Here is a 27,870-nt window from a genome sequence, read left to right as displayed (position 1 = left end):
ACATGTTAACAAGCTTTTTGACGCTATACTTTGACAAAGACTTTCGTTACAAACTGAATGAGAAAATGATACAAGTTGACTTACAAGCTATGAGACTGGTATGAATTGGTCTTCACATAGCTCTAAACTATTCCTTATTTTCCAAGACATCCATGATTTTAGCTCAACATTTATCTATTTCCTTCCTGATCCACTGTAAATCTGACATCCCGGGGAGGAAAAAAAAGATGTATTACACCTAGTAAGCAATTCTATTTAGTCATGTTATTTTACCGCAGAAAATACAGGTTAATTTATATTCTCTTATTCTGCCAACTTTTTCAAGTTGATAGTTGAAATATTTTAAAAACGTTCCCTGATTATGTCTAGATTTTTCCGATTCTGATGGGAAGAGGTTGGGGGGGGGGGTATAGTGCAGCATAACAGTATTCTTACCAAGGTATAACTTCATACAGTTGTTGACCAGTCCACAGAGAATACACACTCGCAGTCACACCTCCGTTGACAGCGTTTTGTGAGCCCCAGACCCCGATAGCCAAGTTTCTTTTGGGGTTGTCATCTTTTGTGGGCCATTTAAATTATAATGTGCTGAGGGGCTTAGCTGGTCCTATTACGATGTTCATTTGTAGACCGCTTGAATTATAATATTAAACGAAGACGCTCCTTCGGTACCCGTCATGATGTGGGTTTGTTTTATTTAACAATTTATTAATTAGGTGTACTAATTCTCCAAGCATATTTAGAGTAGATAGAATCAATCCTATGTATATACCGTTTAAACTTCCTTTGCGTGGGTGTGAATTTATTTATACATTTATTTAAATGTGTACTAAATAAAAATACATTTGATTGCTGCATAGACTATCTCACAAAGAGGGGTCAGCATCTTTCCTGCATTCTCTCCTCCGTTTCACAAAGTGACAAAAATCTAACACGAATAGAACTGTTACTGGAAAACTTTAACTTTAGGACAAACCTTTATTTCTCTGAAAAAAAGTAAATCCAAATATGTACTATAGCACCGTTACCAGAGCCTTCTGCTTGCATTTAAATATAAATAAAGGAATAAAAACTACAATTAGAAGTTGGCTGCTTTGAGTATAATCTTTGATTAGTACAATACATTCAACAATTTCGTTAAGTGCATACTAATGATTAAAAGGCAAGGTCGTACATATTCCAAAGCAACGTCGTACGCCAACGCATATTTCAGTGGACTTTTTAAACAGAAACTTGTCAGATGAACTTATACATGCTTCAGTTCAAAAAATTGTTATAAAAGGACATCCAGTTTCTGCACGAATATGTTTTAAGTAAGAAGTACCCATTGGGCCATACTCATACCATAAAAATAGTTGCTGGCATTTCTTGTGTAAGAGTAATAATGCATGTGTTTTTTTTTTCTACGTATCAAGCATAAAAATCGACATTGCAGTAAGTGTGAATGGTTTATATCTAATGTTATTTCTTGTGGGCCAGCGTTTCTCATACCATAAAAAAGAGTTAGTGGCATTTTTTGTGTAAGAATAATAATGTCTGTTTTTTTCTATGTATCATGCATAAAAATCGACATTGCAATAAGTGTGAGTGATTTATATCTAATGTATTAGTTGTTAAGTGCCTTATACCTGCTATTTTTATAAAAGGTAAGGTGCAGGCATTTGTCCATTTATGAGGTGTCTTTGGGAAAAGGGTCCCTGATGATAAAACTGAGAGTATAGTTTGCTGGAGTAGTTTGTACTGTACGCAGCTGTGGTTAATAAATATGGTGACATTTTTATAGAACTTGCACGCGGTCAGAACGTACTGGCATCTTTTCTTCTCCTGTGAATTTAAAACGTTGTTTTTCTCGCAGACAATCTTGAATTCCATGCACAAGTACCAGCCCAGGTTTCACATTGTACGGGCGAATGATATACTGAAGCTCCCATATAGCACCTTCAGGACATACGTGTTTCCAGAAACCGACTTCATAGCAGTCACAGCTTATCAGAATGACAAGGTAAGGCGAGTACACTCTACCTGACCAGTTTAGTAAATAAGCACATTTTTAATGACAGGATAGTGTCTTCCAGAGCTTGCAAGACTGTATATAAATGAACAGGCAACAAAGCAAGTAAGTCCCTTAACTGATAACAGACTAAATTAACAGTAGGCCCACTGTGTATAAAAAGAAACATAAATGTTTCACAATTATCATATGCCCTCAGCTGTTCCAAGCCTTTGTCTGCACTGGTTATTGTTGTACTCGTTTTAAGGGTTCCGTACAAGCGTCACTGACTAGAATTTTTGAGACAAGCGCCCCGGTATGCTTGAGAAGGAGGCCCTTTTAAGCAAGAACAACAGAATCAGTCCTGAAAATTTTCTAAGGTCTGTGCATAGGTGTCTCTCGCAACAGTGTTATTCCAAGCTCAGAATGTGTCGAGTAAGATGTATGTGTAAAGTTTAAAGCCGAGTGCGACTGACTTCAAATTTTATTGAAGGCAACCCTGAATTTAAAGTCCCGTCTGTAAAGAGAAACGTTTCAGAAACGATATGTATTATTTTTACATTTTTATAAAGATAAATACGTGGTAATATTCTCCAAGTCTATATAAAATAAATAGACTGAATTTGCAGCACTAACAGCTGGAGCTGTGAAATACCCAATGCAGACTACAGTACTTCCATATAATATGGAGTTGATAAATTGACACCTGTGTGGATTAAGACATTAATCGGGCTTTTAAGGGTAAACGTAACCTGGATTACCTGATAAGGAATAGTACTAGCTTGTGGATGATTGATTAAAAAATGCATACTGGTGAATAAGATCGGTGGTCAGTGATTGTTGTTGGCCTACATTTTTAAAAAGCGGAAAATAATTAGTGCTGAATGTGTTAAGAGAGTGATGTGTGGAACTTCCAGATATATTGATTTAAAAAAAAAAACAACGATTAGTGGATTAGTGGATATATATGTTTAATACGTTCTAAGAATGATGAAACCTGAAAATATTTATGTCACCTACTTGTATGTGATTGTTTATCAACACTGAAGAGTTGATGTTTAAGGGGGGCGAGCAAGCTTCAGGATATGTTTGTGTTTGGTGATATGTGGGTCTCTAACAATTACTTTAATTAAAGCTATAGGTTCTTAGTAGCTCTGTCTCTTGGCTTTCCCCTCAAACCACTCAGACCTCAAATTTGCCAAAAACGTTTCGATACTGTGTGTGTGTGTGTGTGTGTGTGTGTGTGTGCCAAGTGAAAGTGCGACACAGAAGCTGGGAATGGTTATGTAGAGTAAAGTTGAACCAAATGTTTTGCAGCTCCAAGTAGTTACGAACCAAACCTCTTAGAGCAAGAAATATGGACAAAGCCATACATTATGTGGGGACAAAGACACAAAATAATAGGGACAATTTTTAAACATTGCTCTTACAAACTTAAGAGAGTAAAATGTTTTGCTTTAGGAAGAATTTTATGAATGTTATGAAGTCAGAAACTAACATGTCTGTCATTATTTTCTGACTTAAATTTGCAATGATTTGCTATTAAACCACAATTTTATGCAAAATGGACCAAATTTATGAGGCAAAAATCTGGACATTCTGCGAAAATCTGTACAGCTGAGATGCATCTTAGGAACTGCGGAACATCCCAATTTATTATTTCATTTATTTATTGATTGCATTAATTTACCGGGAAAGTCCACTGGGCCTAAAAGATCAAATTTTCAGTGGAGGCCCGGAGAGAAAAGCTCCGACAAGAACATAATACAGAAAATATTAAACATTAATTGTACAAAAGTAGATACAGTGCTACAGGCAGTGATTACAGTAATACACACACACACACACACACACACACACATATATATATATATATATATATATATATATATACAGAATTTATACAGAAAAGCAGTAGTTTGTTGATTATTACGAGCATAAAGTAATATTTTCATAAAGTACTTAGAGTTTTTGAAAAGTAAATTTAATGCCCCCCCGTCTGACACACACACACACACACACACACACACACACACACACACACACACACACACACACACACCGTTACTGATGTTAATTGGTAGTTGTGTCGGAGAGTCCTGTTGGGGTTGTTTGCATCGTAAACTTTATGGCAAAGAGTCACAGTCGATTAAAGAGCACTTAGCAGGATAGCCGCAAGCTATACTTACCCACCTCCACTGCAACTCAGCTATGGATGGGGGCTATGGGAGGATGTCAGTTGGCGTCTTAAAGTAGGCTTTTGTTCATGTGTCATTGTTCCCCAGTATTTGCTTGTCAGACAAATTTACGTACAAGATATTTGTTCAGTAATTCTTCGTGCTGCATGTGTATTCCCTAGAAACATATTGCATCGAATTTTTGTGGCTCTCTTCAGTGTGAGGAAAATTGCTTGATGTTGTCAAGGGAAAATGTCAGCACCTATAAAATCTCACCTATTGGGAACTGGGAAGATGGCATGCTAATGTTTGTTTTGATGAATCATGGGTTGTTATACTGGGGCATAGAATATGTTGCTAATTGTGGCTCAAAACTTGCGAATGCGTGCAACTAGAGCACTCACATTTTTTAAAGAAATGAGCTGCAAAATAAAGTGGAACACAACGGTTTGTTTATGCAAACCGTGTAGAAAAAGAGATCTCGGATGCATTTTAAACCAGCATCCAAGGGAAATGTTTCAAAAAGTATGCATTATTAATTAGCCTAATGTCGCCAGCACCATAAGGCAGTCTTCTGCAGGAGATAAGAATAGCTTTTAACCAGCACAGCAATGTTTAGTCGCCATTTTCCCTCTAGGGGCCCGTGAAAAATAACTTCCTATCACTAAAACTATATTAATAATTCAAACCAAACATCAGCATAATTTTTAATAAAGCATATGATGTGTTAAATCGAGGATTTTTTTTGTGTGTGTAATAGGGCTGGAATTGTCTAAACGGGCGCATTCCCGACGCGGCGCACCTCTGGTTTTTGAAGGGCCAAATTCGCAACTGACCAAACAGCATGGGCTTTCAAAAACATATAGCCATATCTACAATGTTAATTGTGATTATTAATATTGAATTAAGGCCCTTGTGCATAAAGATGTTAATAATCTCTAGAACAGTCATGCCTTTGCTCCTAAAGATGTTTAAAATCCCCAAACACAATCGAGAAAGTTTGTGCCTAATTGTTTTTTTTTTTCTTGTTTTCCAGATAACCCAACTTAAAATTGATAACAATCCCTTTGCAAAAGGGTTCAGAGATACCGGTAATGGAAGACGTGAAAAAAGGTAAATGAATTTCAGTCATTTTACAAAATGGACAAAACATTTTTTGGGGGGTTATTATGAGATATATTGGTGAAAATATGCAACACATTTTCATATTGCGTATTCACTTGCAACACAATTCTCAAAACGTTCTTGGGCTGATGTGTTCTTATAACTTGCACCTTTGCCAAAAGTCATGAGTAACGATTTAAAGATAAAAACGGTACCTAAAAGACACTGTCAAAAGTGAACTTTCGTGCACCTAAGATATTCTAAGTTTAGACAGCGTAGGCCTCATGATTTTACCTGTTGTAACACTATGTAATTTTGATTTAATCATATTATTGTTCCTGGGTGATTTGTAGATCCCATTTTTAGGGGGGGGGGTGCACATTGATATTTTGTCAGTGATTTTTTAAGTTCTACATTGTTCTGAAGTGTGGTAAATGGAAGCTGCAGTATCGTTCAACTAGATGGAAATTACAGAATGTTCTTTTTTCCCCAGAAAACAATTAAGTCTCCCCTCCCTTCGCATGTACGATGACCAATGCAAAGTAGACCATGATGGAATGGATTCAGATGCCTCTTCCAGCGATCCCACACCAACCAGGGACCATTTGCACTCCCCTCAGGGCGCAGAGCCCAGTCCCTTACGACTAAATCGAAGTATCAGAGGTGAGCACACAAAAACCTTTACATTTCTGCGTGCATTTGTAAGTTTGATTGTATAGATGATTCTTTTTTTTTTTTGGGGGCACAGTTGGGAATGTATAGTATATACCTGGTCTGATATAACTGCGTATCCTTCTTGCTGGAAGTGTATCATTAATGGGTTTGGACTTAAACAGCTAAATGTATACATTAAATAAAACCCTAATAAATGAATTTGAAATTGTTTTCAGGTTAATTTCCAAGTATAAGCTCTAGTATGGCTGTGTGACGATCTGCTGCATTTATATATAGACACACACACACACACACACACACACACACACACACACACACACACGCGCGTATGTTTTGTGCACGCGCGTGTGTGCAACGTTTGATGTAGCCTACATCATGTATGCATCGATAAAAAATGTGGGACACTGAGAATGATTCAAATTGTGATTGAAGACAACCTCCTCTCTAGATCTAAGACAGTTTATTCTCCATCACCCACTGTTATGTAAGGGAAATAGCATATTTAATAGCGTATATTTGTGTGTGTTGGGGGATATTTCTGTGATATGTATCCTGTCTATACCTGTCAAGTGTAAGGATTTTCGCAGAATGTCCATATTTTTTGTCTCTTATTGTTGGTCTGCTCCTCATAAAATAAGTGTTTTTCTGGCAATTCACTGAGGACTGAAGTCACTAAATAGTGACATAAATCTGAGTTTCAGACTATATTTTCAGGAAATGCACTTTGCCAGAATAGAAACAAATAATTTGCTACCCTTTTGCAGACACCCACCCTGCATCTCTTGTCTCACTCTTTTTCACTCACTCTCACTGTCTGTCACTCTCACTGTCTCTCTGCACACACACAGGATAGTATCTATCTGTAGAAGAGTTTCACCGGGCAAGCTTACCAGTGTGCCTTCACAGCTGCAGTAATGGAATTAGAGGCATTTATATTGTTTCCTAAGATAAGCCCTTGCAAAATGGATTCTGGAACTGTACATCAGTTTCCTGGCTGTTGCACCCCAACCCACACATATACCAGGGGAGGTAACTGGAGCATTTTGATTTGCACTTCATTCTGGTGCTGGCCCTCCAGTAAACAGAGCTGCTGTTTGGTTTATGTTCTAAATACAGAATTAAAGATGCAGGACAACATGTTCTAAAATTGAATTAAATGTGGCCAGTGTCATTTTTGCCCTTCCCCTACTACCCCTTCCCTTTAATTTATGTCTGGCATTAAAATGTTTGTGGACTTTGTCTTCCTGTATTCCAGACAATCAAACCTGAAAAAAACATTGAGTTAAATGTCTATCTGACCAGTTTTCTCTCAAACTGCTGAGAAAGCAATGAGTAAGTACTACATACAAGAAACACCACAGCCTAACCATTTTCATTTTCAATTGTGCTGCACTGAGATGAACACTTATAGAAGTTCTTAAATGTGTGTGTGTGTGTGTGTGTGTGTGTGTGTGTGTGTGTGTGCGCGCGCGCTTTTGGGAGCAGCTGGAATTCTTAGTTATTATTTATGCAGTTTGGCAATTAACCTGTACATGCACACCTCTCAACTCTCCCTGATTTTCAGGGATGTCCCTGATTTTGACACACATTTTAGCTCTGTCCTTCTTAATTCCTCCTAAAACTGGTGACATTCAGAGACATAGTAGTGGTGAGTTACACAATAAATAATGATAATAATTAGTGTTACAGACTTCTTTTATTACCTCACATTATCTTATTCTGTTAACTTCTCATATTAACAGTACTAATGTTTTAAAAAGTGTCCCTGGTTATTTTTGGATTTGTCCCTAATTCTGAGATTTTGTCCTATTTATTTGAGAGCTATGTATACAGGTTGTGTCTACAAGGTTACATATAGCTTGAAGAATGAAATATTTATGCCTACAACACAAAGAAATCACTAAAGTTCCTTCCTTTTTCTCCCTCTGTTTTTTTTTTTTTTAAGATGGGAAGAGCTCAGTGAGTGATCAGGAGTTGGAAGGGCAGGAGACGCTATCAAGTGAAACTCACAGCCCCAGAACAGAGCCTTCAGTTCATTGCAGCCCCCGAGCAGAAGACTTGTTGAAAAACAGACCATCCCAAGAGAAAAAGACAGAGTCTCCTGACCTCAGAAAGGACATTAGCTCCATTTTCAGTGTGCGAACTCTAGAGAAAGAAAGGACGGATGGCAGGAGAAAAGAGGACTCTAAGAAAGAGAATGAGTGTAACAGTATGACCAAAGACAGTTTCTCTCCTTTGGTAGTGCAAACAGACAGTACATCTCATCTGAACCCTGGACATTTGCATAGTCTCGCTTTCTCAAGCCTCCATGGAAATCAGTTTTTTAACCCCCTAAATGCTGGACAGCCATTATTTATTCACCCAGGACAATTTGCCATGACACCTGGAGCTTTCTCTGCCATGGGAATGGGACATTTATTAGCTTCTATGTCAGGAAGCAGTCTGGAAAATGGAGCCATCTCTTCAGTCCAAGGAGCTGGGGGGACAACGGCAGCTTTCCCCTTTCACTTTTCACAGCACATGCTTGCTTCTCAGGTAAGGAGCTTAACAATTTCTAAGAAGTGCTATGGGTTACAGTTTTCAGAACTTTGTTTAATTATCTGTTTAGTGTGTATGTGTATATACATACATACATATATATATATGTGTGTGTGTGTGTTATGGGGGTGCACCGACCGTCAGTGCATTGGATATCAGTGTGTCATGTTTCTTTCTCTCTCATTTTGCTCCTTATAATAATGTTTCTCATTTCCAGAGACCAGACTCTATCCTTTTGCTTTTCTGTCTAAATTTGTATCATACAGGCTTCAAATTAAGAAAAAAAAGAATGAATGTGAAATCCGTTCTGCATTCTTGAATGTAGTAAAGGTGTACCATGTCTCTGAAAGTTTCTTAGTCTTTTTAATGTAGATCAGTATCTCTTCTGCTTTAATACTGGTAAATGCAATAAAAGCATGTTGAAGCTTGCAGAATAATTGTTAGTTAAATTCTGCAACCTTTCTGCTTTGTTCCCAAGCAAGTCAAAGTAATATGTTGCAGCTTCAGTGAATTATTATTATTAATATTATTATTATTGGTGGTGGTGGTGATGCCCAAATTTGGGGATTTTACAATCTGAATTAAAAAAAAAAGTGGGGGTTGTGCTTTTTACATATAGCCCCAACCAGAGCTCTTTTTTTCCATCTGCACATTCAATTTATTGTCTTTTCTAGTAAGATACACATCCATTAATACAAGGCTTGTCTTGCAAAACTGACATTTAGTGATATGTGTGCGGGTGTGTATGTGTTGAGTGTGTTTGTCTCTATGCACATTTTAGGTATCCTCTTTGAAAATGTAATTTTAAAGTAACTCCCTTAATATTTTAGTTGTTCCAAAGGTTTGTAATTTTTAGTGTCAGCCCAAATAACCATAATATACGTGATATACATGTATACATATACACACTTCTACATCTGCACACTCTTAACTCTGGATAATGGGGTGAAATAAAAGTCCCATCTAGTGTTATTACAATTTGACCGGCACCACCAGGTTCCTAGTATTTATTCAAATATTTGCAGTTTAGTCTGCAATACCAGTACTTTTCCTTCAGCTGTACCAGTACTCTTCCTGGAGCAGTACTCACCGTATTCAAAATTCAAGGTAACCTAATAACTTAAACAGGGGTTGTTGGGTTCCTTACAAAAGATGTTGTTATTCTGCACAATTTTTTTTTTTTTTTTCATTTCAACATACATTTGAATTAACTAAAAGAAAGCAAGCTAAAAGGGGACTGTAACTGCCAAAAATATTTAGTGTGCAAAACTCTGAAAACTGTTTCATTATGTTTTACTAATGAGCAAAAAGACATACAACTATATTCTCATTTCTTAAAATGATTTGGGCAGCTTTAAATAAAACATGACTGCAAGGTATTGTGAAAGCGAACATTGTATGGTTTTCAGTTTTCTGCAAACTGTGCACTGTTTTTATACGTGCCATGTATTTTCTCTAAAAGGACAAATACACTGTTCCTTTACTGCTGTTTTTCCACTTTTACAAAGTAAAAATATAAGTAAAAATGGAAACAAGTTGGTTGCTCAGGCCTTGCTGCATTTCATATATGATGTGTGTGTGTGTGTGTGTGTGTGTGTGTGTGTGTGTGTGTGTGTGTCTGCGTCTGTGTGTCTGTGTGTGTCTGTGTCTAAAATGGTGAAGGTGTGCATTTCTGTTTACTGTTCTGTTCCAGAAAAAGAACCACTTTTTCCCCCTGTGTAGCAAAATATTTTATGGTATTACTAGTAACCTGGTAAATTTATCACATGACTGTAAATCATTAATACTGGTAAATGCAATGCAAGTGTATCGGAGCTTGCTCATCTAAAGACTGACATTTGTAAAGTAAGTAGTCAAACTGATTTCTAAATTAAATTTGTATATTTATTTATTGCAAGTATGTCAAAACACTCCATAGTATTAATTTATTTAAGTGATATTGAGTATCAATCAGTATTTTGCAGCATATATGAGATGTTGTCAGGACACATGGGTTATCTGCTTACATCAAGAGTGCTTAACAGCAGCTGATGCCAGGAGTAGTATATATCTGTTAATATCAGGATTTATATGGCTAATGGCTATAGTAAACAGATTTTTTTCAGGCAGTTTGGTGCAGAGAATTTAAGATTATGTACTAGTAAATCTAGATTCCTGTAGCAGTCATGAGTTTGATTTTCAAAATGTTCTTTTTGTGTACTATGTCACTTAACCACACATTGTTCCTGGCTCGCCCCTGAAAAGAGACTGTATTCAGTGACTTACCCAATTAGCATTTTTCAACCCTCACATCTGTTGTTAGAGCTTCAAATGTCTATTTAATGGCTATGGCAAGTTAACACACAAATTATGGTGAGGAGTCGTACAGGACAGGGCATTACTTTGAAGCATATTGACTGCCTTTATGATTTTGCTCCTGCATTATGGGGGTTGTTATAATGGTTAAGGTGTTAACTTCACAGACACAAGGTACAAGGTTTGATTCTCACCTTTAAGAAGTAAATTGACTAGGCTTAAAAGGGCCCATGAGGGCAGCTAGCGTAGTGATTACTCACTGAAACAAGTATAACTGCGCAGGAAGTCACAGACAGTAATAAGGGCTTTGGCTACTTACTTTTCATAAGGTTAATCTGCTTGCTTTATGGCCAAATGAGAAAAATGAATTAGATAAAACACTGGTGAATCCTAATAATGTATATGTCACTTTGCTTCATTGTTAAAGAGGTCTGTAAATTAACATGGTCATTGTTTGTCTACTATAAATGTTACTTTTGTTCATAACTGCCAGCATTGTCTGCTATGTCTTGCCAGCAAAAAGGATAATTACAAAAGGATACATTAAGAATGCAACACAATGGGGTAACCACCTTTCAAAGTTTTACTTGTAGCACTCCACTTCTAAAACGAACCATTAACATATGATGTGCTTGTTGCTGTCTCTAATAATGCTGTCATTTTTTTAAACTAAGGATAGTGTCATTGATAATGTAGTCAGTGTACAATCAAACATTTTGGTTCACAAACATGTTGGAATATAAAGCATTATTTCTTTATAAACACTAAAGTTCTTCATTTCTTTATATGTGTTTAGAACAAAAAGCAAATCTGTAGGTGTAAAAATCTGAAAGTTACAGCCATTGTTAATTAGACTGATTTCCAATAACTAGAAGAGTATTTTTTCAGGAATCTCCAGTCGAGTTTTACATGCAACAATGTTACTAAAAGAAAGTTTCACTTTTGGAGTCTATAATGCTGTCTTCAGTTATTTAACTGTCATGCTCGTCCAAAATCTGTATTTCTATACAAAATCAGGGCCAAAGGCTTATGAGCATGTAAACATTACTTCATGATGGATATTTTTTATATATCTTGACATCAAAATGTGTAGGATCAGCAGAAATGCTGTGTTACAATCATTCAGATGTATAAATGAAATGGTACTTGCATCTGTGTAGATAAATTTCACTGTATTGAGTCCATTTATGACTAACCCCTTTCTGCTCCAGTTACTGGTTCATTAAATCAAAGGCACTTATACACTATAAGTCTACTTTCTGTGTAGTAACTATTGAACTGTATCCCACATGTGTGTAACTAATCAGCTGTAGAGTACAAAAATGTGTGAAGTCTACAAGTAAGGTATCAAAATATCCAACCAAGTGCTCTTTGTTGGGACCTTTAAGTTGTAATTATACTGTATAGTTAAAAGACAGTTCAGCAAAGCATTGCCCTGTAAATTACATGTAAAGGAATGAAGAGGTTTAGTTTTTTAAAAGGAACACTTGTTTCACAAGTCAAAAAAATACACAAAGAACTGTGATATGCACAAAACTGTTCACTGGACAGCAGTGACTCTTCTGCTTGGTCAGCAATACTCCTTAACTCTAATAATATTCTCAGATATTGCCACAGCAGAATGTAAAATGTTTTGTGTACCAAAATAACATCCTACATAGTGCAGTATGCATTTTATCAGCTGTGTTAAGGACCCACTATGAATAATTGCATCCTGATTAATCAACAGGCAACTATTCAAACTAACATCTAAAACGTGGGAAGTCACTAGTCTAAACCACTCCCAAAGTCACAAAAAAGTTTTTGTCTTGCATGCACATGCAAGCATGGTTGCATGTGTGTGTATAATATATATATATATATATATATATATATATATATATATATATATATATATATATATATAAATTTAAAGTCCCAGACTCTGCTAACTGATGAGAAAGACCAAACAGTACAACACTGACCTTCTCAGCCATTTTTGAGCCAATCAGTTTGCCCGTGATAAACACTAGAGCTGACATGTAAGGTGTTTACCTTATACCTCACAGTGCACCTTTGTCTAATGGCCAGGAAATATGTTAATAGTACCATTTTTAAGGAAAGACAGAAACTCTCAGCTTTACCTTTGCGCTTTGATTTATCCTAGCAATTGTTACTCCATGGTAGTGTACACATGAACATACATGCATGTGTAGATACAAACATGTACAAATACACAATATTCCTGTTTTATTATTAGGCATAAATTGTAGTTCTGAATAGAATGATGAACATGCTAAATAGCTTAACTCACTCATACCTGAATTTAATAATTATCAGTAATGTCCAACCTTTCCACACTTTTCAAAACTTCACTTGTAGTAATTTTCTAATTACTATATTTCATGCACCTGATTGTGTGGAAGATGAAAGCTAATGTATGTGTTGTATTGAACGTTGTCAGACATGTTTCACAGTTTTCAACACTATTTCTGACAGAGAACATTAAATATAAATAAAAGTATATGTTGTAGCAGCTGTTAATGTAAATGATCCAGCCCCAATTAAAATGGTGTAGATTAACATTATTGGGTAGAACAAAAACATCACTAGACTCAAGTTCAAGGCAAAAACACATGTAAAACAAGGTTTTTACACTATATGAAAATTAGTATTGGAACCCTTGTGAGAGGCTTATGCATTAGAATTGCTAAAATGCATTTAAAATGTTATTTGATTTGTGAGGAGCATATTAAGAAACCTTGATATACAGTAAATATATATTATGTCTATCTTCTTTTGGTTAATGTCTGTCTTCTTTTTAACTTAACAGATTTATTAATGTATAGCAATGACAGCTTTCAGCTTTTGTGCAATCCGCATGCATGGTACATCTGTGTTTCCCTAGTGTCTGGCCAGTTATTCCAAAACTAATTTGAAATCCCATGTTTTATTCTCAGTTTTACATCTAGACACAGCACTTAACATTTATATTACTTATCAGCCATCAATGATTCTGCTTTATATTCACTTTGGTTATTCTGTTCTTCTCATGCACTTAACAACTGTGCCCATTGCCGCTGTTTATTTATATGAAATGTATTTTTCTTTGAGTCAATGTTTTCAATTCCATTTTCTTAAGGGTATTCATAGTGTCCTATATCTCATCTGTCCAGCATGTAGGTTAGAAGTAAAGGGTGTGATTAGAAGTATACTTGTGGAAATATTTATTAATTCTATTTGCAGCATAAAAATATTTCTGCAGACACTTCTGTACAAAAATCCAAATTCTTCTGGATTTGGTTACATACCCATCACTGTTCACTTATGAACCCTTTTCCTGGCTTTCACAACCAATCTTCATTTAATTTTCTGCTTGTTTTTTGTAGTTATGAGGCAGTTTACAGAACTCACTTTTTACTTTATGTTTTGCCTTTGATGTTCTGCGCTCCATTACTATTTTGTCTGATTCTTTCCTCTCTATGTTTCTTTTCCTTTGCCTTGTTCTTTTAGTTTAGTTACTAATCACAGGTACCAAAGAGTGTCCTTCCTGTAATCTAAACCGTTCATTTCCCTCTCCCCATAGTGTTTGTAAACCATCCCTAGTCACATCTTCTCCATCCAGTCATATGGGGAATATTTATATTTTCTTTTACTTTAGTTGTGCTTCTGCCTTCTTTGTGAAATGTATCTTAGTTACCCACCCTATCCACTCATCACCAAGAATCTGAGGTCAGTGAACCCATTATCTTCATTTGTTTCCATGGTAACTAGCTTAGGTTCTTAATGTTCTATGCCTGTATGATTCAAAAACAAGTGCTTTATGTACATGTGCAAATGCCCTTGTCTCATCCTACCACCTAATACTGTATTAGGCTATAAAGTTCATTAGAGCAATGATTGAGCATTCTTTATATAAAGTGACGCATCATCTCTTCCACTATACATTCTCGAATTTGTAAAAAAAAATATTCTTGTTTGTGCTTGGTGTTCATGTTTTGCTTTAATTATTTTTAACATAGATAGGTAAAATGTACAAGTTATATGTTTGTTTTTCTTTTATGTTTAATCACACCATTCTATAAATATGGGTTTCATACGTACCAACATCATCTGATAAATATTTGTTTCTTAAGTAATCCTTTTCACAAATGCGCACATTTTTTCACACCCAAAACAGAAACTGTAATGTTTTTAGAGGGTTCTAATCCTGTTGAATGCCCTATCAAAAAAAAATTAAGAAAACTGGCAAACTGTGTTATCATCACTAGGTTCTTCTTTAGTGTCTTAAACAGGCAGTTTAAATTCGGTTAAATTTGGTCACTGACGTGACTGTGTGCCTATTTGTGATGCTGCTTGTAGGAGTTGAGTTTGGGGTGGACAGTGGTTTGAGGCAGCCGTCTTTAATTACCTGGAGGTTCTAACTGCTGATAAACTAAAATGTGTTGTTATACTGCACACCTGTCTGTGCCTGGGTTGTGTCTGAAAAGCGTCGGCTGAACAGTTCACTTACCCAGTGAATAGACAGATCGATCGATTGTTAGATAGAAAGCCCATTCTAATAATGGAGTTGGGTATACTGATCATAGTCGCAGTGGAGCATGCTTGCTGATAAAAAAAAAAAAAACACTGAAAAGTTTTTGGGTTGCAGCTGTTTGCTTTAGTATTAATTGTACAGTTCGTCAGTTCTTTTGAGGTTGGTTGCAAAAGTATATTTTGTGTAGAAACTGAGATGCTTATGTTTATATTACATTGTGGAAATGTGTCCAAATAAATCGTCTACCAGAGTTTAGTTTCCTTTCTGTTTCCCTTTTGCTAGTGAAGCCATAAGAATTTGATTTGTAGTGTATTCTAGTTCCAAGTTTCCATTCAGCATCAGCATGTGCTCGTGCTGCACAGGCATGCAAATTCATTTAACTCCTAGGAACTTGGATAGTGAACTATGCAACTTTCACAAGCTTGCTGGTGCATTATGATGGTGTAATACACACACACACACACACACACGCCAATCTGTGCCTCCTTGGTGACCACTGGAGCAGTCTGATCTATTTATTATTCTGCCCGAGGCACAAATTCAAGAACACAATCGTACACTCCTTTCGACCATCTTGGGATCGGTTAGTTTTGATAATGTGATTTTTTTCCCTGTTGCAGAAGTTCTCCGAAGTTTGATGTATTGTTTGTGCATGCTGCGATGCACGCATTTGTGTAGCTTCACTGTAACTGCAGGTGTGCCAAAAGAGTAGTTGGAATGTTTAACCGCTCTTTTTTTTCTCTTGCAGGGGATACCGATGCCCACATTTGGAGGTCTGTTTCCTTATCCATATACATACATGGCGGCGGCAGCAGCAGCAGCGTCAGCTCTACCGTCCAGCACCTCCTCCTCCCTGTCCCGGAACCCCTTTCTAAGCAGTGCTAGGCCTCGTCTTCGTTTTAGTCCTTACCAGATTCCGGTGTCCATCCCATCAAGCACCAACCTTCTCACCACCGGATTGCCATCAAGCATGAACACAGGAGCGGAAACCCCCAAGCCCTGCAGCCGAGAGAGCAGTCCTGTTTCAGATCAACACAGTCATAGCAGTCAGAGAAATTGTTCGGGGTCTGTCTCGCCAAAAACTGCTGTAAAAGATTCCTTGAACGAACTGCAGAATATCCAGAGACTGGTGAGTGGGTTAGAGAACCAAAGAAACCTGTCACCTGGCAGGGAATCACCTAAGTGACATGACGTCTGTCACACCTACTAGATGGCCAACAGTGGGGTCAAGAGCACTGGGATCATTTTGTACAGCACACTTCGATATTTATTAAAAAATAAAAAATAAACAAAAGACAAAGAAACACTCTTAAGAGGAATCAAACAGTGTCACTTACTCCCAAAAGGAACAAAAAGCAACAATAGCACTGTTTGTAGAGATGCCTTCAAAACCCCAAGGATACAAGCAACTGAAATAGGTTCAAAAGGAACAACAGCCACGGCAAGCAAGATAGCAGATGGTGACATCTGTGAAGTCTGTGCTGGGAACAGAATGGAGTGAAATGAAATTGAGATGTTCAAAAAGACTTGGAAGGCTGGTTAAATGCCATTGTCCTTTAGACATACCTCAGAGGTTGCAGCTACCCACCTAGTTCCTAAATCGGTACAAGCATGAAGAGACATTTCTTACCCAAATGTACCAGGTGTATTTAAGAAATTAAAATAGTAATTTGTGTAAATAAGCTATAAGAAATACCATAATATGCAAATTGATATTAATTTATTCAAGTTGTACATTGCTGTGTACATAATATTAGAGTTTAACTCCTTGCATTTATCGTTTCCTTCTATTTTCCGTTTTACAGAAACACGGTGTATTGTAAATGAAACAACAGTTTAAACTTTTGGGAAAAAAGAACATAATCCACTGACTGTGTTTTTAGTTGTTTGTTTATCCCTGCAGTTTTGCTATCACGTGCCATCCCCAATACGTTTGTTGCAGTTCAATGTCTTATACATCTTTTTTTCAGATTTTTATTTCAGAATTATAACACCTTTGCAGTGACAAAATAGCATGAATACGTCTCAGGATTTTATTTTTCATTCCAGTACTTCAAATTGATTTTTTCAACAAGGCTGTATTAATAAAACATACACGGATATATTTCAGATGTGCTGGTTTTATTCGGGTATCTATGTTATGTATATTTTTTTGTTCTCTATTCTCTCACTACTTTCAATAAAATATTCAAAGAAGGCTTTTACCTTGGTTCTTTATTTGTTTTTGCTTCTAGTGTTTCAGTATTCAATGAATTTGGGATCCAGTTATTCTGCTATATTTAAAGGCAAATGCTAAACTAGATGCATACTTAGGTGGATGGATTAAATTTTCACAGTTAAATATAGATGTTGGTTACTTTTACTTCCTAAACTGATATATTTGTGTAAATTGGAATTAGGTATAGGGAATGTAAGAGATTGGGAGCATTTGGTGGTGGTGGTGTTTGGGGCTGTGGGGTGTCAAGGATATGGGAGAGGCATGAGGTACCCTAACAATAGGGAGGAACTCCTGAAGCTAAAAAGTATTTCAGTGAGTAGGTATACAAGTCCATTATAACCTGATACTTAATAAAGTGCAATAGTTGCTCAGGAAAACATGAAGTATGTCTGTACTTTTTATACACACTAGAAAACACTTTTATAAGGCTTATTAATCTAGGCACCACTTTTCCTAGAAAGATGATACTCCAAAGAAACAGAGACAGCATTACAGCTTTATCCAAAGTACTATATTGATTTTCTGCTAATATTTCCATGGCTTCCTATTTGTTTGCTCTTTTACAGCAACATAACTAATTACGTATAATGAATCTTACCTCTCCCTACCTTGTTTTTGTCAATGTCCAGGATGTGTACTAGCTTAGTTTTCATCTATGCCCATTAGGACCTTTCGTACAACTTTTCAACAGTTTGAAGAGTTCCCCCTCCCCCCACACACACTTTATACCAACTACATGGTGGCACAAACAAAAAAGTCCACGCACACAGTGATGTCACAGCTAGCACACAGGAGAACAATGGAAAACTGTAGCTGCAGTGTAGAAATGCATAAGTTGAACAGTCAGGTTCTGTTTTTAAAAAGTAAGCAACAAAAGCCATAAAGGAACTAAATAAAAACAACAAAGGCAAGGGTCTTCTCCAAAAAGTTTTATAAAACACAAATAAAAGTTAGCATTTTCGTACACAATCAATATGTGAACTTCATCAGACAAATAAAAACTCCAAATGGTTCAGTGTATAACAAAAGCCCTTTCCATGGGATCATCAACCCCAATTAGTACTTAAAAGAGCCAATACCAGTACACATAAACATAATTTAAAACAATCTAGAAGAAACACATTTCAAAAACACATTTCAAACACTGGTCAATAGCAAAATACAAGAAGTGTTTTGTAAATTTATGGGCGCTGTCAATTCATTTTCTATTAACAATAAGAATTTTAAAGTTATGGACAAATTTAATTGTGAAAGTGTTGGGATAATTTATGTTGCTAAATGTCAGCTCTGTCCTGGTTTCTGTATTGGGAAAACCAAGAGGCATCTGAAACAAAAGGGTTTACAAGCACAAATATAGGCGGAATATGAATAGTGCTTTAGCTAAACATGTTATGGAGAATGCAGGACATCACTTCTTGTATTTTTCTATTGACCAATAAAAGAAAGGCTTTAGGGATGGCCCATGGCAACTACTTTTAGAGGAGAGGGAAGTTTCCTGGCAACTCAGACTTAATGCCTTTGTTTATCCAGGACTTAATGATCAATGTTCCCTTAAGACTGTGCTGAAATCAAAAATCCTTGGAAAGGTAATTAGTTTTATTAATAAATTTAGACAAGCATATATTGTTGTATTTTACAGGTGGATTTTTATGTTCTTAAGATATCTGTGTTTTTGAAATGTGTTTCTTCTAGATTGTTTTAAATTATATGTACTGGTATTGGCTCTTTAAGTACTAATTGGAGTTGATGATGTCATGGAAATGGCTTTTGTTATATATTGAACCATTTGGAGTTTTTCTTTGTCTGATAAAGTTGACATATTGATTGTGTATGAAAGTGCTAACTTTTATTTGTGTTTTATAAAACGTTTTGGAGAAGACCCTTGCCTTTGTTGTTTTTATGTAGTAGGTTCTGTTTTTAGAAAGAGTCCTCCCCTTAGCTGATTTCAATCCACGGATACAGTATCTGTTTTTATAGTGTATTTGTTTCATTTCCTTTCTTTTCATTTCTGACAGCTGTTTTCATTTTTGGAATTATTACTACTTGAGTTTATATACTGTTATACTGTAACATAACAGTTCCTAACAAAACATATAAAATATTAGGCAAAACAAGTCTTAATGAAGTACATTAAAGATTGATGTATTGTGATGTAAATAGTACTTTTCAGTGATTTTTTTGTTATATACCCACATCTTTTTGAAAATGTCATACATCTACAAAAAAGGAAACATCTACAACTAGTTGATAACATCCTGTTTTCTTTTATAGAACATTTTAAGCTATCTGCCTCCCCAAAGAATGAATCCCTTTCTCCAGCTATCACTTTTCCCTAACTCTTAACCTTTTAACCCTTTATGTTATATTCCCCTGGCAGGCCCAGGTGTAAGGACCTTTAAATATCTATATCTCCAAGCTCACTGATGTAAAAACAATTGATTTTAACATGGTTGATGTATGCAAGGTCTGTGCTCTTTGTTTTTGTTTATCTGGCATTTTATGACAGAAAATGTTTAGTGAAATGTAAAAACGGTTGTATTATTTGTAGTAAACATATGTACTACAGGAAAAATCCCTTGTCAAGGGGCACTTGTGCACAGTGGGGTTTACCTGATAAAAAAAGAAGCCAAAATAAGGTGTGTGTGTGTTGGGGGTGGGGGTGGGGGGTCAGTTGCTCTCCTTCCTGTCATCTTGTTCACAAAAACGTATGCAATTACCTAGGTATAAAAAATGGGCATCGATGATGGCAGAAGCATTCAGGTGTTTGGCTAACCCCAGCCCCTTCAGGTGTGTACTATGACCCATTATTTTCCAGACACCCGTGTGATTTTATAAAGTTTCCCCTGAGTCCATCTTTGCTAACTGTTATGTTAAGTGCATTTTTCTTCACCAGGCACCTCTGTAACTTCATACATAGGTAGATTTTACTGACTCCTGTGTTAAATGCTTGTTTGGCAGTGTGATACTTTCAAGTGAGTAGAAACGGTACATTTTATGAACATGGAATAAGAAAACTGATTTGCCCTCCTTTTAAATAAGAATGCAAGAGTTTACAGGGACTGCAAATCCCCTTTTCATGTCCTTACAATCAGTCTCGGATTAATGGCGTCAGCTTTTTTAGCACTGCAAGAGCTCCATAACCTAGAAAAATTGTTACTAATAGTCCCAAGATCAATACGTATCTGTAGCAGTTCAGTTAATGTGCTGTAGCTGAAGCATTTGGGCTCAAAGATCACTTTAGTCATCAGTTATACCGTTAAGAAAGCATCTAAAAACTTTTGTTTTTGACGCTTTATTACGTCATTTATATCTAGGTGAGGTAATGTAACATTTCATACCTCTCAACATTTCAGCGCAAGAAATCTGGACAAAGCCCAAAATAATGTGTGTGTGTGTGTGGTAGTGGTGTGGGAAAGGCCCCAAAATATGGACAGATATTTAATATTGCTCTTATAAACTTAGAAAGTTGATAGAATAATAGATTTTGCATTTATATTCTGAAGGATATGAAGTCTGAAACTCGAAAAGTCTGTCATTATTTTGGAAGATTTGCCAGAAAAAACACACATTGTATGAGAAACAGACCAAAACAGGAGGCAAAGATGTGGACATTATGTGAAAATGTGGACAGCTGAGAAGGTATGTAGCATTTAGTAGAGGTTATTGTGGAGTTCGTTTGACAAACGTTCCAATACATTTGTTACAAATATAATAAACTTTCTTTCATTCACTTTTTGGTACTAAATCCCTACAGCATTTCTTGCCATCTTATATTAAAACTTAACACAGAATTCAGAAGTAAAGAAACACATGGATTTTATCATGCCCCATGAAATTCTGTCGATTTCATGTTTGCTTCTAAATTTCACAGCTTATCTTTATTTTTTGAGGAAAAAAAATGGTGTAATGAAATTCAGAAGTAACGAAGCAAATGGGTGAATTATTTTGTCACACCACGTGAATTCTGTATATAGGACACAAATTACACCGGCTGATCTACAGATCTATAATGAGATATTCCCACTGTAGAATGAGGGCAACCAGTACTGACTGATAAATGATGTATACATTTCAGAATTTAAGTTTAACAGCAACACAGTCACATTCTCTCAGCAAAGAGTGTCTGTTTTTCATTTTGGCACTTAGTTATGCCCTTTTAATCATCGCCTTTATTTAGTTATCACAATAATTTTCATCACTTATGCTTTCTTTTTTTGGTCATGTTCTTCTGATTTTGCCATCATGAACGTTGCTATGCATATGATTCCCATTTAAGCTCATTTCTTGTTTTGCAAAAAGTCATGGATGAAAAGTCAGTTCACTGAGGCATGCTTTCAGCAGTGTCTTGTACCAATCTCAAATATGTGATTAGACATACAAAAGGTTAAACATGGGACCTCCTGTAACTCTTATTTGTTAAGATGGAGTTTATCTTACTTTAACTTGATTGTTCATGGGGTGTACTATTTCCAATACATGACATTTAGTGAAGCATAGTCTCTGCATACTGTTACATATCCTCATCAAGCACCTGCAGTCCCATCCACACCTAATTTTTTACACCCTTTCTATAGTCAAACCTTTATTTTAATATACAGCCCTATAGTGTTAATATTTTCCATCATGGGATTTCCAGGAAAGCATTGCCCATATCCATGACTTTTACCAAAAGAGAGAAAGCGAGTGCACTCCCCATCACCTACATGGGATGTTTACTTTTTTGCCATTAGGTTCAACATTGTATTTCTTTGCAGTCCTTCAAAGTTATCAGTTTGGTATTATAATATAACTTTGGATATGAAGGATCATCCTAGTCAGTGTAAAATAATCACTATTCTAATAGCAGTAAATAACCAGAGGCACCCATACACTGATGAGGGAATAACTTAGAAGTTATTCCTGTTTTCTAATTTTACTTTTGCCTGACTTAATAATTATTCTTCTTTAATATTTATTGGTCAAGGGTTTTGATTTATGTATTTCTTGGTGACCTTATTTGTGGTGAATACCTCAGATCCCTAAATTGTTCCACGCAGCAAGCAGTGTTTGAAGAAACTGGAACATTTTTAAGTAAGTTTACTTTTTAGGTGGGAGACTTGGTCTAAGTATAACCTCTTGGCTTTGTAGTGGAGTAATAAAGGGTAAAATAAACCTTTGCTTTGGTCATCAGTTACCCCTTTTCCATCTTTGTATTAATTTATGAGTCAAATCATAAAGAGCAAAAGAACACGACTTTCTTTGAGTGACAGCGCCATCTAGTGGAAACATTTTTATCTATCTATCTATCTATCTATCTATCTATCTATCTATCTATCTATCTATCTATCTATCTATCTATTCCTTCATTCATTTATTGACTGATTGATTGACAGATGTTTGTTTACACCAGAAAGTCTGACTGGGTGCAGATGCCCTTTTTCAGCAGAGACCCCCGGAGAAAAGCTCTAGGGTATTATATTTAATGCAAGCAATGTTTAAGTAACATATTTTATAATGCAGTTTCAGTAAATACATAGCATGATAGTCAGTATAAAATTGTATTGATATTCACAAACATTAAATATACAAGCCTTGCACCGAGTCTTAACACATAGAAGAGTGGCGTATAAGATAAATAGGAGTAATTTAAGAAATACAATAGAGTGAGATATCGATGGAGATAAGCAAGTGTTAGAGAAGTAGTGAGTAATTTGGTTGTGTATTTAAAAGTAGGTATAGTAGTCTAAGAAATACAAGTGAGGTATCAGAAGGGGATAAGTGATTTAGTGCTTTAAATGGAGGTATAAAGGTGATAAAGGGTGTTAGAGAACTATGTCCCAGTGTCCCAGATTAGGAGCAAGGGACAAAGCCAGGAGGCAGAGAGGAAGTCATGTCAAGCATATCACATTTATATATATATATATATATATATATATATATATATATAACTTACACACAGGCACACAACATCCAGGCTGTCTAGCTGCATCCCACTCCTGTAGTGATCAATTTAGACAGCTGGCTCTAGCCACAGACTTTACTAGGCATACAGACATATATTTTCATATGCAAGCATACACACACACACACACACACACACACACACACACAAACACACACACCATATATATATATATATATATATATATATATATATATATATATATATAAAACCTCCAAACAAAAACCTGGGCACATTAAAAACGTAACGTGTGTGCACGGAAATTATCCGATAAAACACCAAAATACCAAAATATATTCCAGCACTGCACTATCGACAAAATAAGCAGGTCAGAAGGAGCTTAAATACTTTATTTAGCTCGCAGACTGTAAAATACACTCCAAACTGGTTTCACCCTTTAGGCGTCATCAGTGGATTACACATAGTGTTTTCATCACCCTATTAAATATGTCTCCCTTAAAGAGACACATCCCAATTTCTCAAAAAACACCATATAAACATATATATATATATATATTACCAGAGCAAAAAGGCAACATAACAGTAAATACATATATACACATACTCATACCCATATGTTATATTTTATTATTACACTTAAATCTCACTATTAAAGAAACTCATTCAACCCGGGTTTATATAAAGCCCCTAAATTCAAAATCCACATTCTTTCCTTTTTATCTAATATTGAATGTTTTTCAGTCTCCCCATATTGGTGTTTCCTATTGTATCTATCCCTATAAATATAAAATGTGCTGTAGTATGATCAATTTTATGTTTATATAGGGCACTCCAAACCCTTTGACATTTAATGTCATTTATATGTAGTGCCACTCTACTTTTAAAGGATCTTGATGTTTGACCCACATAAAAGGCCCCACATTGACATACTGCCATATACACGATCCATTCTGTCCTACAAGTTATCAAATGTTGTATATCAAAAACCTTAGAAGTATTAATAGATGTAAATGATTTTGTTTTAGGAACAACTTTACAATATGTACACCTACCACAGGGATTGCAACCTTTAATTGTAATCAATTTTGTTTTATTATATCTCATTTTTTTATACAATGTATATGGTGTTTTTTGAGAAATTGGGATGTGTCTCTTTAAGGGAGACATATTTAATAGGGTGATGAAAACACTATGTGTAATCCACTGATGACGCCTAAAGGGTGAAAACGGTTTGGAGTGTATTTTACTGTCTGTGAGATAAATAAAGTATTTAAGCTCCTTCTGACCTGCTTATTTTGTCGATAGTGCAGTGCTGGAATATATTTTGGTATTTTGGTGTTTTATCGGATAATTTCCATGCACGCATGTTACGTTTAATGCGCACAAGTTTTTGTTTGGAGGTTGTATGTTTCTGTGATCTTGGTGCTGTTATTCGTGGTGCCTGCATTGGCGGGCAGGATTTATCGTTTCTTTATTGAGAGTGGATTTATGGTGACAACATTCATACAATGGCAGAAGGGGGTGATTTGCGAAAATATATTGACATGCTGAGTCTGGACAAAGAGGATGATACTTGTCTTGATGGCAGACAGTGGAATAGTATGAATGTGAGTAATACAGAGGTGAACATTGTGTCACAGATGCAACATAACTTTAAAGAATTGTTGTTTAGTACAAAGAAATACCGTTCAACTATATGGCGTATTAAATTATTAAGGGCCTATGTAAGTGCTGGTATAGCACCACGGGGCCTGCGTGTTTATGTAGAACCAGGTGTAGGCAAAGAAAATGAAAATTTTTTAGGAAAATGGCGTTCAATACAAACTACGGCTTCAAAACTTTTCGTTGAACTGTTAATCTCATACTACGAAGAGAACCTGACAGAAGCTAAACAACAAGTAGATGACTGTTTAGAACTGGTGCAGAAACATAATGAAGTAGAGGGATTTAAAAGTTTGTTTAATAAATATATGGAAGATATGAATGCTTTTGAAAATGATGTTAAAGCTAAGAAACTTAACTTTAATAAGGACATGGGTGATGCTAAAAATGATAAAACCTACATCTGGAAACAATCAAAGAGAGCAGTGCGTTTCAATGATAATGTTAAACCTAAACGAGTTAAACGTAAGAGAAACAAGTTAATTTTAAAATCCACTTATGGTGTGGATAACTTTGAATCCAGTACATCTGAAATGTCTTCCAATGCAGTGAGCACATATACTGATCTAGAAGTGACTGAGATACCATCTCCTATACACAAAAAAGCCAGATATAAAGGGGGCCCTTTAGAAGGGGTGTAAAGAAACATCGGAAGAGAGAATTTGAGAGAGATGAAAGAGAGATTCGAGAAATTGGTGAAAGAGAAGTAAAAGATGAAGGACTTATAGTAAATCTAACTGATTATCAGCTTACTGATGATGAAAAAGCTGTGTTAAATAAAGGATTTAACTATGTACCTTCTTTCTTTTTGTCTCAACATGATATGTGTATGGATGTCAAAATTTTTTGTAGAAATTTGAATTTAAAGTATTTCTTTCATACAAAATGTGATTTTTCTGTTACCCCTGTGTTTAAATAAAAAAAAAGTAATTTTGTACCCCCTTACCATCCAAGGGTGAGATTATTTGAAGAAAGTGTATTAAGTGAATTACATAAAAATCAGAATAACATTTTCAAACATTATGGTTATAATTTGACATCTAAGGAAAGGGCTGCTTTAAAAAGCTTGATGGAAAATAAGGATTTAGTAATACTTAAGGCCGACAAAGGTGGAGCATTAGTAGTGTGGGATATTGATGGATACACTAAGGAGGTTAAAAAACAGTTGGGTGATAATAGGTTCTATTTAAGGCTTATGTCGGACCCAACTATTAACCTAAAACATGAAATTGATGAGAGACTAAAAGAGTATAATTCAAGAGGTCTTATCAATGAAACATTATTAAAAGAATTAATAGTGGATAATCCAAAATCCCAACTACTATATATTTTACCTAAAATACATAAAAACATTTTTCCTCCCCCAGGTAGACCTATAGTATCGGGAATAGGGTCCCTTACAGAGCCAATTTCAGCATATTTGGAATTACAGTTGAAACCATTACTAGCCCTTATTAGATCGAGAATCAAAGATACAAATGAGTTTTTACAATTGATGGATGATATATGGTTATCTGAAGATTGTTATATTTGTACACTTGATGTACAATCACTGTACACTAGTATCCCACATCATGGGGGTATAGAAGCAATTGAATACTGGTTGCTACAATTTGGACAGTATTCTGCTGAACACTGTTCTTTATTGATAGATTTGATTAAAATTGTGTTAGAAAACAATGTGTTCTTTTTTGGATGTGAATGTTACTTACAGGTGAATGGAACTGCAATGGGTACAAAATTTGCACCAATATACGCAGATCTTTTTATGGGATACTTAGAATGTAGTTTGATTTACAAAGAGGATGTCCCTTTTAAATCTAAATTGATAATGTGGCATTGATATCTCGATGATTGCTGGGCTATATGGTCTGGCTCTCCAAATGAGTGGAACATTTTTGTGGATCATTTAAACTTCAATGTGTTTGATATAGTCTTTGTTGATAGAAGAGAAGAAATGGCTATTGATTTTTTGGATGTACATGTGGTTAAAAATAATGATGGTACTTTAAGTACGTGTCTTTATAGAAAACCATTTACAAAAAATTCAATATTGAGGGCAGATAGTTGCCACCCAAAACATGTTATATTGAATATACCGAAAAATCAGTTCCGAAGACTTAGACGTATATGTAGTAATGATGTTGAATTTAAAGAAGAGATAAACAAAATGGGACACATATTTAAACAAAGAGGATATAATAGAAAAGTTATAGATCGGGAAATATTGGAAGTATCCAACATGAAAAGAGATTTAGGGTCCAGATATGAATGTGATGATGGGAATGCAGAAAGGAATGCTCCTTTAAGGTTTATTACTACTTTTGGAATCAATACCTTTAAATTTCGAGGTATAATCAATAATTTTTGGCACATTTTAAAACAAGATCAGTTTTTTGGTGTTTATCTTGATGAATATTGTAAATTTGGGTATAGGAGGGGTCGAAATATTGGTGAATCACTTTCATGGTATAAAAAAATGAGATATAATAAAACAAAATTGATTACAATTAAAGGTTGCAATCCCTGTGGTAGGTGTACATATTGTAAAGTTGTTCCTAAAACAAAATCATTTACATCTATTAATACTTCTAAGGTTTTTGATATACAACATTTGATAACTTGTAGGACAGAATGGATCGTGTATATGGCAGTATGTCAGTGTGGGGCCTTTTATGTGGGGCAAACATCAAGATCCTTTAAAAGTAGAGTGGCACTACATATAAGTGACATTAAATGTCAAAGGGTTCGAAGTGCCCTATATAAACATAAAATTGATCATACTATGGCACA

At 35.6% G+C, this 27,870-nt stretch overlaps 1 protein-coding gene across 2 annotated transcripts in view; it reads left to right on the top strand.

Annotated features, from left to right (window-relative positions):
* Positions 1-17,492, top strand: part of TBX2 (T-box transcription factor 2) — a 39,962-nt gene extending 22,470 nt beyond the window's left edge. For both annotated transcript variants that reach the window (XM_044054544.1, XM_044054543.1), the window contains exons 3-7: positions 1,856-2,002; positions 5,204-5,280; positions 5,765-5,934; positions 7,892-8,481; positions 16,044-17,492. In XM_044054544.1, coding sequence (XP_043910479.1) covers positions 1,856-2,002; positions 5,204-5,280; positions 5,765-5,934; positions 7,892-8,481; positions 16,044-16,481 — 1,422 coding nt within the window. In that variant the 3' untranslated portion in view covers positions 16,482-17,492. The remainder of the gene's footprint in view (positions 1-1,855; positions 2,003-5,203; positions 5,281-5,764; positions 5,935-7,891; positions 8,482-16,043) is intronic.
* The last annotated feature ends 10,378 nt before the right edge of the window (positions 17,493-27,870 follow it).

Source organism: Protopterus annectens, chromosome 13.part0, assembly GCF_019279795.1.
Source record: "Protopterus annectens isolate FY-2018-M chromosome 13.part0, PAN1.0, whole genome shotgun sequence".
Lineage (NCBI taxonomy): Eukaryota > Metazoa > Chordata > Ceratodontiformes > Protopteridae > Protopterus > Protopterus annectens.
Note: the sequence above shows the minus strand (reverse complement) of the source record. Positions and strands in the feature narration are given on the sequence as shown.